Source organism: Styela clava, chromosome 3, assembly GCF_964204865.1.
Source record: "Styela clava chromosome 3, kaStyClav1.hap1.2, whole genome shotgun sequence".
NCBI lineage: Eukaryota > Metazoa > Chordata > Ascidiacea > Stolidobranchia > Styelidae > Styela > Styela clava.
Window position 1 is genome coordinate 3,235,333 of NC_135252.1, and position 13,750 is coordinate 3,249,082.

The window sequence follows — 13,750 nt, forward strand, 5'->3', positions numbered from 1 at the left end:
GTTTTATACACCTCACTTATACAAAAATCAATTCAACGTAGAATGAAGACCTTTATCGGAAACAGGAGGTCGGTAAGTCCACTTCATAAATGATTATTTTCCGTCCATTTCAAAGAACTTATCCGCGACGTCAGCATTACTATACCTTCGATGCGTAAACAGATGAAGAATTCCATATACGCACATGTATGCATCCGCTTTACTTCCATTTTCAAGTAGCATAGTAAAACTGAAACTTAACCTGGGCCAGACATTTAAACTGTGTGATTTAATTCCCAAACTCCATCCATATTGAATATTTCTCGGCTATACCTAAATACATATACGTAAATACCCGTAACATACATGCGTAATATCCGTTTGTAGGTGCATTCAATAGATGCGTAATAAGGTTTTACGGTTCATTTCGTCAAAAGACTGTTACAAGACGTACGGATCAGCAGAAATTATTACACTACCTAAGAGTGAAGCCAGACAGTTGAAGTTTAAAAGGAATTTAAATAGAAATGATGAGGAGATTGATTTTGGCGGTAAGTTATTAGAAAAGTATATATCATTTTGATTAAGGACGTTGGTGACGCTGCCCGATAAATGGTTTATCGCGTATTCCTTCACCCTGGAATGCCACTTCTCATTTTACTTCACTCTGTATATATGTACTTTATGAGAATTTTCGATATGTGAAAAAATAAGCTATTTACTGAGTTTTTATGTATAATCAAAAGAATATGCAAAATTTTGAAAATGAATTCCAATCCAAATCTCAGCCATCAAGGACACATCGTTAAAATGATTGAACCACGAAACATACAACAATGCTTATATGTTTCTCGTCATCAGCTTTGGTGGGCAGAGTTTGTCGTTAAAATGTGATCGCGATCGTTTAAAAAAGTTTATATATTTTTATCCAAAGCAATAAATATGATTTAACTTCAATAGCTTGGTGCTTCTTTGGCTAGTCGACGCGTGGAGGAAAAACGCTGCTTCATTATCACGATATGCCAATACATTTCTCTAATGAGGTGGCTTCCAACATTTTTTCAAGCAACCCAAATTTTTTAAATAATAGTTTTTGTAAAATCTCGCGAACCAAGGATACTAAACGGCATGCAGTTACGTGGCATTACATAAGCAAAATAGATGTTGCCAAGTTTTTCCGCTTCTTTATTTCCCACATATACAATTACTGCTGAGCACAAGTCAATACGAAATAAACAATAAAATTTACAGGGAAATAAACTGAATAATAGTAATTCTTTGTTAGAAACAAAGCGACCCGAAAGGATTTCAGAAGACCCATTTTTTGGTCGCGATCAATAGGTTCGGAAACACTGCTTTAATGTTCATTTATTTCAATTTTATCTGGCTTTCAGATACTTCTCGTCCAAGCTATCACAGCCGAATATGATGTTTATGACGAAGAAGTTGTGTCAGACTATTATGGAGAAAATAATGAATATCATGGCAATGAATATGGAAGTTCTGATATTTATGGCCAAGATTACAATGTAGAAAATAGACAAGGTTCAAATGATTTTAACGAACAAACAACAGCAACTTCGGCGATTGAATACCATTGTAAGTTTATATATATACTTATTGTTAACAACAAATATCTTGGAAAGTATTTTTAATAGAAAATTGGCTTGAATCATGTATCAGTATCCCGTATCAGAATGGCCCAGATGGTTAAAACGAGTGTCTACAGAAATAAAACTATCTAGAAAAAGAAAATGAAAAATACGATACACATTCAAAAATAGCTCAAGGAATTGATGAGATTGCGGTTAATTTAGTTTTGGCACGAGACTTATTGTTTTCCACCTTTGCTTTTTAACACTGTAAATATTGTTAATAAAATGTAACTTTTTACGTCACACTTACATGGCCCGCCATACAAGGTGGGCAGGGTGGCCCTGGTTAAAAAAAAAATTGCCCACCCCTTGCTCTATACTGTGATAGAATTTATGTTGCATCCATGTAATATTTGGTTTATTATGTTCTTTAATAAGAGCAAGTAGTTTTTATGACTCAAATAGAACCATGCCTTACAACAAACAGCAACTACTGGCACTCAAGGTTATAAATCTCCAGAACGAACGCCCACGTAACAGCTTCGAATTGATGTAATAATACCTTCCACTGTTTGAAATTTATTTCGTATGAACCTTCATACACACAAATGAGTAAAATTCGTAGTAGGCTTAATCCCGCATATAGTGAATGTTCACAAAATACGATTACAAACTCTCAACGGTACTTTTTCTGTCTATGATGGTATCCAAATTGTGTCCCACGCAATTTAATTGCATTTTACATCCGCATATTGTGTAATCCTCATACTGTATCCTCAATTTACAGACAACGAAAACAAAACCATCAACAAAGTACATCAACATCATGATGCATTGATTGCTCTTTATGGTTCTGAAGAATCTGTATTTTCGTTTGTTTATCGCAATCTTCGTAATCCCGATTACTTGAAATTGTACAAGGTCAAACTAAACATCAAAGAAACTTTGAATGACCCTTCAAAATGTAAGTACGAATTTGCATAATATTTGTAGGAGAAATGGCATTTATTCATGGTTATTTAAATAAAATACTGATCAATTGGTACGATCCATATTTACGCAAATTGTTTCCGAATATCAACGTCGCCAATTTGATGAAATTTATATCAGTTCTCCAAACCTATAGGTCGCGATCCAAAGCTGGGTCGCCTGAGAATTTTTTGGGTTCGTTGGGTTTTTTAAGTTTTTTCAACAAAACCCCAAAGGATATTGATTTTATTTTCCAGTAAATCTTATTGTTTAATTTGTATTCGGTAATGAAATGTTGCTCAATAATAATTGTATATTTAGTAAGTAACAGAGCGTAAAAACTTGGAAGCATCTTTTTTGCTTAAGCAAGTTTCAACAAATCGCCGTTGGAAAATAAATATTAACATTGAAATATTGATATATCAATAAGGAAATAAATGTCATGTATAAATGATTTTTTTTTTGTTTGTTTTTGTATTAGAAAATTTAACTTTGCCGCCATAGAAGCATTAAATTCCGAAAAAAGCATTAAAGTCACGAGATTTTACAAAATTTAATTTTTTTTACAAAATTTAGGCCAATTGAGGGCATTTTATTGATGAAAACCTGACACTATCTTTTTTCCAGCGTCAGAACTCAGTTCAACGCAGATTGAGGAACTTGGGCAGGTGATAGATATTCTTAACCAACGAATGTCAGAACTTGAGAGTGTCGTTCCACAATCATGGCTTACAAAAACAATGGCAGAAGAAGGGTAAGTAATATAGGGATGCTTTGTTGTAAATGTCAAAGGAAGGTCGAAAATATTCAAAAGTATCGATTTGTTTCATTACTCCAATGAACTATACTTTTCGATCAACCGTACATTGAGCGAGAATTCATTTAAACAGTCATAAATAGGACGAGGAGGAAAACACACCAAATAAGTTAATGACGAAGCTCCAAGTGGCCGCATGGACAAATTAGAATTGATGAAATTTTGTTATTCATTGATAGGGATCGGCTGAATGCAGTTTTGTCTTCCAAGCAAGTTTACCGGGATTTGAATGAAATATTGTCCAAAGTAATTGATGGAGAATGGAGGTGTAACATTGGATATCTAGTGCGATTATGGAAAGACGTTGTGGACACACACAGAAGTGATTGCGATTTACAAAATCAATGCAATGATGACGACCTTCATACCGCAATTGAAGGAGTTGTCAACATTGTGATGGCAAGTTCATTATCAAAACCTTTACTTCAATACAAACCGTTACATCAAAATGGGTATATTAGTAAATTTTAAAATAATTATTTTCTCAGGCCCTTGAAAATGTTACGATCCATCGCGGATTTTTTGTTGATCCTGAGAAGGTATTTGCAAGAAATAAATTCCGCCTTATATACATGCTGTCGCAAAATAAAAACAGACAATACGCTACAAAAATAATTGGAAGCGTTCAAGAATTAGAAGATTTGATCGAAGATATCATGTGCAAAGAACTAACGTGAGTAAAGGGTCTGTGCAACTCCTAATCACTTTTGAATCGTGGTCATAATCATGATCAAATAAACCACTTTTAAAATATTTTTAACAACTCTAAATTATAACATAGACACACAAAGAAGGTCGTATTTCCTGATGCCCTTATATACGCCATTTCGATGAATTTGTAACTCGAACCTAATCGAGTAGGCCTATCTGATTGGAATCACCTAGCTCAGTGAATAACTCCTGTTTAGAGTATACAAACATGTTCAAAAATTAGTCTTAATTTAAAAAAGGGCGCTCCAGAAGTGTGTGTACCAATATAAAGATATTGTTAACCGATTTTGTTCGCCTACTTTACATCAAGTTGTGTAAAGGGACTGAAGCCTATGAGCAGGGGGTATATTCACTTGGCTAACACAGACAGTCCCTGAACTCGTAACAGAACTAAAATAAGGAAAATGTGAACAAAATAATAGCATAATCCTAACCTGGTACACGCACTACGGGAGTACCAAAAAAAGTCCCAATTATCAAATTAATTCTGATATACAGGTTGCAAGTTGTGGAAACTGTTCTTAAAAAGTTGACCAAATCAACCGCCAACGGATCCACCCAATCTCCATTTGGAACTATGATCTCAAATACCGACGATATGTTAACACTTGTTGATATTCAAACTACGCTTGGAGATGTAACAAAAGATGTCACAGCATTTTATAACGATGCAGGCAGCGTTTTTAGAGCAGCACCTTCTCTGTTGGGCCAACATATATTGGAATCTTACATGGACTTAGTAAACAATGCGGTTAACATCAATTCAAGTGCCATATGGGCCCAGGTAGGAGAATTCAAGATGTTCTTACGATTTGGCAAGCTTTTTACATGGACTGAAGTCGAAAAATCGAAGAGTTCAAATATTATAATTTAATATTTCGTATATCAATTATCAATAGACTTGAGCTGTACTGCCTTCCAGATCAGGTCACAGGTCAAACGCGTAAATGGATGTATATACATTTCAATGGACTCCCCTCTTCAGTTCAGATTTCGATAATATATATAGGCTATACAATAAGAACTATTCGTAGCTTGGTAAATTTATAATACGGTACAAAGTAAATTCACGCACATTCATCATACAAGAGTCATTTTATATCACAATATTTAGATGTCCTTGGATGAAGTCAGTGAGAAATTGCATCAAATGTTGTTGACTAATGAACGCTATGTCGGAACTGTATCAGACGTCATCCTCAGCGAGAAAGCGAATGCAAACGAAAAAAATTACACTTTAGAAAAAGATTCTCTTTCTGTTAGCATATCTCGTGTAGAATTTCAGCGTGAGTTGAAGCTCATTTTTTCATTTCATACATATTTGCCGGTGCTCCTGAAGTATGCGCACCAAGATGTCGCACAACCTGAACTATAACCTGGTACACAACCTGAGTTCAGGTTGCGCGCCATCTTGGTGCGCATACTTCAGGAGGCCCTATTTGCCAATATTTTTTCAACCACCTTATATGATTTGACGACGTTGTACGCTACAGTACAATAGGCTTATTTTGTATGAATTATTTTTCCAACAGAAAACTCAGAGACAATTGCTCAGTTTAAATATGATGACACATTCATTTGGACAGATGATATTGGCACTCTCAATCGTTCGGAAGGAGAGAATCTGAAAGGTAATGCGAATTATAAATGGAAAGAAAATTCCGAAAACTTGTACATAATCAAATTAACACGCCTGCAACCTGCATTTGGGACCCTTCCGTGTGATCAAATTATGAGCGTTACACTTTCGCATTAAACAAGGCTCCAGGTAACGAGCAGCCGATACGTATGGATGCTATTGTATTTTCAAAAAGACTTAATTCGTCGCAGACGTCTCAATCCATCCCACCAATGATGACGTAGAAGCCATAGGATTAGAACGAAATATCTTTAAAATGCGATGACAACGTTTAACTAGTTTATTAAATCATCTATTATTTCAATTTAATTACTTGTTTTCAGTGTATGCTTTGCGATATAAATCATGGTCTCATATGATTCGAGAAATATTGATAAAGCAATCGGAATTGACAACAAACTCTTCAGTGTTGGATGAAGTGGATATAGAAAACCATTCTCGTCATACAAGAAGTGTTGAACCTTCTACTGGAGAAATGACACAAAATAAATCGTTTATCGGTGAAGGAGGCGTGGTTTCGTTATCGACTAAGCAAAACGGAGTTAAACGATCAGTGCCAGTAACATATTGGTAGGTTAGCTCTTTATAGAAATTGCATATTGCACACAATGAGCCTTTTATACATACAGATATATGAAGCTCAAATCTAAAAATTTCTGGTTTAGCATAGCTTGCTTAAAAAGCTCTTCGTTAGGAGATTGCCCGAGAACGAATCCGATTTTATCGGTGTACGACGGCAACGTAATATATTTTGAATAATACATAACGGTGGCATCATTTTTTGAGCAGTTATGTAGTTTTTTAAGTATTATATGTATTAACATAAATATCAACATAATTCAGTAATTATATGAAAATTGCTCTCACCATTACTTTAATTTTTATTTTATTTGGAACCCACGTTGGTAGATATCCGTTGTCATAAAAACAATTTAAACATTTAAATTTCAGGATCAGATTTGATGAAGAAACATTTTTAAATTTAACGGATTCATCTGATAAATCAAATTCACAAGTCTGCCTATCATGTGAATATCTTGAAGCAGAAACAATTTCATGGAAATCGAAAGGTTGTCACGTGGTATCCGCTGATAAACAAGGAGTTACATGTAAATGTAATCACACAACAAACTTCGCAGCTTTTATGATGCCAGCCGAAACGATGTTTGATATGACAGAACAAGAATCATTGGTACATTTTTATACTATAGTCGTTTATAAATTGCGAAATAACATGACATTCAAAATAATAAAATATTGTATTTTAGATATTTGATACCATTTCAATCATCGGATCAGCACTTTCTGTGGTTGGATTATTGGCCTCTCTTACCATTTTTTACTTGGTCCGACATCTTGTCCGGAATGAACGATTCAAAGCACACACTAACCTTTCATTGGCTCTTTTGGGAGTTCATATCTTATTTGTAAGACATTCATGTGTTGTAATTAGTTGAAAGCAATGTAACATTTTTGTAACATATTATTTACATGTTTTCTTGTAGTTGATGGGTGATATTTTTCTAAAGAACAATACAGTTTGCGTGATTTCTACAGTGTTGACACATTACTTTCTTCTAGCCTCGTTTATGTGGATGCTAGTAGAAGGAATATTTTTATACTTATACGTAGTCCAGGTACAACATTTTAAGATTTTTATTCTATTGAGTGCTTGAGTGCTACGTGCAAACAGTAATACTGTATATACCTATTTCTTCTCCTACTTTTTTAAGGTCTTTATGCGATCAAAAATTGCAAGCTACAATTGGATGTATGCCGTAGGATGGTTAATTCCAGTACTGATTGTGGCAATTGCAGCCGGTTATGGAATTCCACATGACTTGTATGTTATGGAGATTGCCGAGAAGAGAAGTGAGGTCGAAATTACACCCCAATGTCCAGAAGGCACAATGCCTTTTCCACCAAGAAACGAAGGGAAAGTTACAATCAGGGACTCTGGTAGGTTTATGTACTATTTTTGATAATCAATTTTGCGCCATTGAAGCAGATTAGTACTTAATCTCAATTTTAGTAAAATAATTTTTGTTGGTATCCATTCATTTTCAGGTGAGCAGAAATATGAGAGGTGCTGGTTGAGCACTTCAAATTGGATGATTTGGAGCTTCTTGATACCAGCAATATTAGTTTTGGTTTTCAATAGCATTATAATGTGCAAGACTCTTCATGTAAGTAGCACAATATGCATGAAATTTTGATGGTTCAACAGTTAAATACATTAGAAAACAATCTCTCGCTTTTAGATTTGTGTAACGAGTTTGAAAACTTCTTCAAAAATACGATCAAGAAATAAAATGTACAACAATGGTTCGAAGTCCAGCCCTCCACGTTCATCTTCATCTTCGAGGTATGCTTCTGGTCAAGCATCATCGATTGAAGAACAACAACATTTTGGAACATATGATCGATTACACGGCCAAGCCGGTAACGGAAAGACAACGCCTACAAGAGTGCCTATTGTTGTATCTACATCTCCTTGTCTTTTACAGGTAACAACAGAGGAGGAAGAGTGTAAGCAGGGAATTAACGGTGAGTATTTTTAGATCATACTGAATGTCACTGATTATACCTACTGATCATTAATAGGACTCAAAACCAAACAAGAATCAAAGTCAGAAAATTTCTGGGACACTGATACCGATCGACAAAATGTCACTCATTAGTAAAAGAGAGCAATGCTCAAATATATGGACACGCAGAACAATTCCCCAAAAATCATATGCGGTGACCAACGACTAACATACCGGCGGTGACTTACCAGTACCTGTATCGGGGTACCGTGACGGTACAGGGACTGTCATGGATATTTTAGGTCCTGTGACAATTGAAACATCAGTTGAAATATCTCGTGATATGGGTCAATTATGTACCGTATTATCGGATCAGGTACCGAACCACAGTCAAACATTTCACATAAAAACGTTACTAAATAACATGCGTCAACTTAACACCAGCCGAATCGGGGTACAATTTTTGGTACAGTGACTGTCATAGCCGTTTAGGGCTGATGGACAATTCGACTACACGGACAACTCACCAGGCCTAGGGTGGTGTAGCCAGTCTGCGGACAATTTCATTCAAACCGCTATAAAACAAAAACCAATATATCTAACCCGTTAATTTTTTCACCGTGGGTGCATTGGCGGCATTTATTCTACACGCTAAACCTCGTATTAACTTTCTACGACAAAGGGTTAAAGCTATACAAATCCCCAAAGTACGGCACTCGAAAGACGTATTTGCGACCGAACGACCAGTGTGCGACCACGGATTTCAAGCCTTGATCATCGTTTCTGTTGCGTCGAGACTATCGCATACGCAGCCATACAGCAATCAGACAGACAAAACACGGTGGTCGCAAATTGGTTGACAATTGTTGGTATTGTGACAGCGTGAAAACATTGGGCTTCTAATTGCATTTCTGACCTTCATATATTTCAAGAACACGGTTATTTCGAACAAAACTCGTTAAATTATAAACAAAGCACCCCATCACAGCAATCAAACAGACGAAAACACGGTGGCCGCAAATTGGTTGATAAAGATATTATCGACGTATCGGAAATGCACACCCCCTATTCCCCATCCTTCAAATGTAGAAACGCGAAACTTTCAAATATGGTTAAAAGAAACACAACTCTACCCACCTGCCAAGTTTCATCTTTTTATTTCTCATATTTGTATGGATTTTCAAGCTTTTGACAGCTACGAGTTAGTTCAGTGTCACCGCGCTGTGTTACGGTACCAGAACTTCTCTATCTTTAGAAGGTCCTGTCTTGTGACAGCGTGAATTGAAATTGCAAGATGGTCCGTTGGACACAAAATGACGTCCGATATCCGCAGAACGTTTAATGACGTCATAGCAAACAAAAACAAATCTTACAGAGCTAACAGAAATATTTGAAATAAATAAAAGTAATAGCCTTCTGGAGAAAAATTTCATCTTCAACCACTGAAAATTTCGAAGCAATTAGTCCAGTAATCAAAGAGAAAAGCGACTTTTTAAAAACGTGTCAAAGAACAAGAACAAGAACAAGAACAAGAACAACAACAACATAATATTGAAACGATCGTTATGTCCACTACGTGTCCAATAAAAGCTGTTTAGTGACAGCAAACGTATACCAATTGCATATCGACATATTTTAGATATCAAAGAAGACGACTCTGTCTCTTCAACGGAAAGCTTAGCTGTTGCGTTCAAAACAGAATCACTGCATCCACACAGCAACGATAACAAAGAGGTTTCAGCACCAAGATTCCAAACTGTAAGCGGAGATTCGACAAGGTATATTTTAAAGCAGCCTGATACGTTTTTAGTTAAACTGATCTATTTTGTATCAAGCAACATTGATTCTTTTTTTTCAGGCTTTACAATAGCCGAACATCGGTGATGTACAGAAACTCAGTTAGCTGTTCTCCTAAAGTAAAAGTGCGATCACCATCGTTTAACAACAAAAATGCCCCATTGGAATCTACAGACAAGTATCATTTCTTTCAGGATGCTAAAACAGCGGTCAAAGGTAAGATTACTTTCACAGTATTTATACACCGATATATGCGAATGTTGATGCGTTTCTACTGCGATCGACAGAACTTAATTCCGATCTCGCAGAGTTGATTGGCGCATTTAGGATTGTAGGCCTGTTCTACCACAGCAATGAAATTTGACTTGTTTTTATTTTACTTTTTTATTATTTACAGGCGCTCTAGTACTTCTTCCCATACTGGGCGTTCCGTGGGTGTGTGGATTTCTTGCTCATTTCTCTCAAGTGTTCACAATGCTTTTCATAATTCTCAATTCAACGCAAGGCATTGCAATATTCATAGTATATTGCCTTTTCAACGGAGAGGTAATCTGATTTAGTAAGAAACCGCTTTATTATTTGTTTGTTGCCTTTTATGCTTGAAGTGTTTTTTGTGATTAGGTGAGAAGAGCGATTCATAGAAGACTGGAAAAACGAAATATGAAATATGCTGTCGACAACGGAAGACGTAGAACGAGCAGTACAAGTACTGTCGCCCGTAGCTTTCTTAGATTTGGACGGAGACGGAGCACTGTAACCACAACAGCATGAAACATCACAGTCAAATTCGCAACTTGTAAATAAATGAGCATTTTGCCAAAACGCAAACGTCATATGACCACTTGAAAGTGGGATGACATAGCTACGATATATGGCCTTTTTTCTACTTAATTGTATTATAAATGTATTTGCATGCAAGTTGTTTTCCTTTTTATATTGCTGAAAGAAAGATGGTTTGATTTATTGATCAGCTACACAAAATGTGTATTGCAAGTCATGTATGTAAAGACTTTTTCACCTAATGATTTTGAGCGGCCTCGCCCTAAATGAAAACAATTATTTTTGTTGTGCAAAACCAATATTCTATAAGGAAGAGAAATCAATAATCTAGGCCAGGGGTCACCAAACTTTTTTGACCGCGGGCCGGGTATGACTCAAATTGTGTTGAAACGGGCCGGATGAATATTTTTGTCAATGCAATACAATAAATTCACAAATGTTGGGAATATCGCAGATTATAGATCGAGAACATCCTAGGAAAAAAAATTAACAAGATTTCTATATCTAGACAACTATCCTGAGTTTAGCTGTTATCAAAACGTTGCTGTCATGAATTAGAATTGTTACAAAATCCGCGGCAAAAAATGTACGCATCACGTCTGCTAAGTACCGTTACGCCGTGTTGAAATACCGCTCATAAAAACGACTGCCTGCTGTAGCTTGGATTTCTATGAAATTTTGACATATTTTAGATAAAATAAACAACTATTATCTGGTATTTGAATTTTTTCATTAGCGCACAGATTTCCCAACATTCGACGCTTTCAAAAATTACGCTCCAGTTATACGTAGTGAAAATTAATGATATTGTCTATGGACACCAATAAAATTTATATGGACGTGTGTATTTCTTGTCTAACTTGATACTTACCAATTTTTATGAATTTCGTACAATCAGAACATCGTTAATTATTACCCACAATGAACCACTGTCAAACTATCATGAACAACTCCAGCGTTTATTTGCGACGATCTTCCGGCGGTGTCAATGACCGTTGCCAGAATAAAATCCTGAAATAGTCTCAATATACCATAGATGTGACGCACATCGAAAGATTAGTGATTGATATGTGTTATTTTTCCATATTCAGTACAGTTCTTATCAAAAAAGTAATACAATCATTATGGAAAAAATTGGCTGTCGGGCGGTACTAAAATTCCGATATCTCCGTTATTTCTTGACCGTTTATTCCAAACTTGGTATTGTTTTCTATTTTTACTCAGATCTTTCCACTGGAGCAGTTTTTATTTAAATCGGATGAACTTCAATTTTTTTGTAACATACCTACATGAATATCCGCATTAAAGCAGTACAAAAGTTAGTGTGGCTTTTGAAATTGGAGCAGTACGCGAGGGATTACAGTACTGTTAGCACAAAATGAGCATTCGACGTTTATTTTAGCACGAAAAACAAACAGTTTCGTCGAAAGCAAGCGCCACGAGTGTACAAGTGTATCTCAGAAAACGTTACGTACTGGTAGCATTCAAAGTCGCAAAAACGAAGTTTTGTTTACAACCACGACTGAAAATCTGTCAGGGTGACAAAAGTGTATGAGCGGATGCGGAAAGGCCTATTATTACGTCAATTTTCTGCATCTTGCCGATTGGCCAATGTTACGAAATAAACAAGGAAGACGATGCTCGTGAAAATCTTTCTTGGAAAAAAATTTAGCCATTTTTGCGCGTTATTGCGGACCTGATAAAATGACGCCGCGGGCCGGATAAAATGACGTCGCGGGCCGGATTCGGCCCGCGGGCCGTAGTTTGGTGACCCCTGATCTAGGCCTACATGTCACAAATTACATAAACGGATATCGGCTATTCGCGAAAGATTAAATGAGTCATCTAGTCGACAGCTTGCATCCGAATTCAGGCAACAAATATATCGATAGAACATGTCAATAATAAAAATTACTAAATTGAACATAATCGTACAAGACGAAACAAAAAAAATTTGAAATAAACTACGGAGTACCACATTGACAATGGAATATTAAACATTTACTCGGTTAAAACAATCAAAGAAAACAGAGGAAGAACAAAAAAAATCGAATTAAACTATGAGATGCCAGAAACCCACAATTATAAGTTATTGGATACTATAGAGCAACTGCGAAACTTGTAAATAGGACAACATGAGCTCAATGAGAACGGAACACAACAAAACAGTGTAAATATGACATATTATTACAAGCATACGATGTACGCCAAGATGGCGTGCCCAGAGTCAAGCGTTTGGGTGGGAGAGTTGATATTCGACGAATATCTCTTGTTGAAAGAGATTATTACTGGCTCATCAAAATAGTACAGGATGAAGAGTAAGTTTTGCAAAATTCATGGCTTGGTTGAAAATGATAAAACAAGAGCAGTACACGAGTAGCAGACAAAAGCAAATGACAAGCCTCAACGCGTATTGTTTTAAAAGGGTAAAGGAGCTATAACCCAGCCTACTTAATGGAGCAAGCGGGTATATTAAGTAACACAAGGCCTAGCACTTACTGGAATTCTCTCCCCTTAAATGAAATACTCTTCCCTTAAACTTGAAGACGTTAAGTCCAAAAAATCTTTTCAAAAACAAGTTAAGTTTCATTTAGTTTCCAAATGTTAAAAATTACTATTTGGAAACCAACATCTGGTGATGTTCGTTCACTCCACACTTGCACATTGTATTGTTTTTATGAGAATGTTGGACAGCTATATTAAAATTGTTATATGTTACCGTAGCTTAGCCTGACCTAGTCTGGCACACAAGAAATGGTACTGTGACATGCGTGCTGTTTTTTTCTCTTTTTTAACAAGGTAGCTGGAAGTATTTTCTTTGAATAGCTGTTCGCTTTATAACCCTAATGCGCATGTCTCTCACGTTTTTCTTCATGTGAGGTCATTCTTAACATAGATGCATGGTTTTATGTTTGATTGGGGGTATAAGGGTTGT

General features: G+C 36.0%; 1 protein-coding gene across 1 annotated transcript; it reads left to right on the forward strand.

The window, feature by feature from the left end:
• The first annotated feature begins 372 nt into the window (after positions 1–372).
• LOC120342711 (uncharacterized) lies at positions 373–12,137 on the forward strand. The gene is made up of 20 exons (XM_078110807.1): positions 373–530; positions 1,374–1,578; positions 2,362–2,538; positions 3,171–3,297; positions 3,540–3,759; positions 3,849–4,033; positions 4,570–4,855; positions 5,186–5,357; positions 5,604–5,702; positions 6,034–6,280; positions 6,662–6,902; positions 6,979–7,137; positions 7,216–7,347; positions 7,444–7,669; positions 7,778–7,896; positions 7,972–8,257; positions 9,878–10,016; positions 10,097–10,251; positions 10,433–10,581; positions 10,657–12,137. Exons 1-20 carry the CDS (start codon positions 507–509, stop codon positions 10,804–10,806), a joined length of 3,498 nt encoding a protein of 1,165 aa, XP_077966933.1. The 5' UTR covers positions 373–506; the 3' UTR covers positions 10,807–12,137.
• Positions 12,138–13,750: the final 1,613 nt, after the last annotated feature.

What these genes read in the sequence shown, in the direction of transcription:
- LOC120342711 (XM_078110807.1), top strand. Translation starts at nt 507, where the DNA reads ATGATGAGGAGATTGATTTTGGCG. An exon ending in TTCGGCGATTGAATACCATT is followed by an intron (nt 1,579 to 2,361) that starts GTAAGTTTATAT and finishes CTCAATTTACAG; the next exon opens with ACAACGAAAACAAAACCATC. An exon ending in TAATGTGCAAGACTCTTCAT is followed by an intron (nt 7,897 to 7,971) that starts GTAAGTAGCACA and finishes TCTCGCTTTTAG; the next exon opens with ATTTGTGTAACGAGTTTGAA.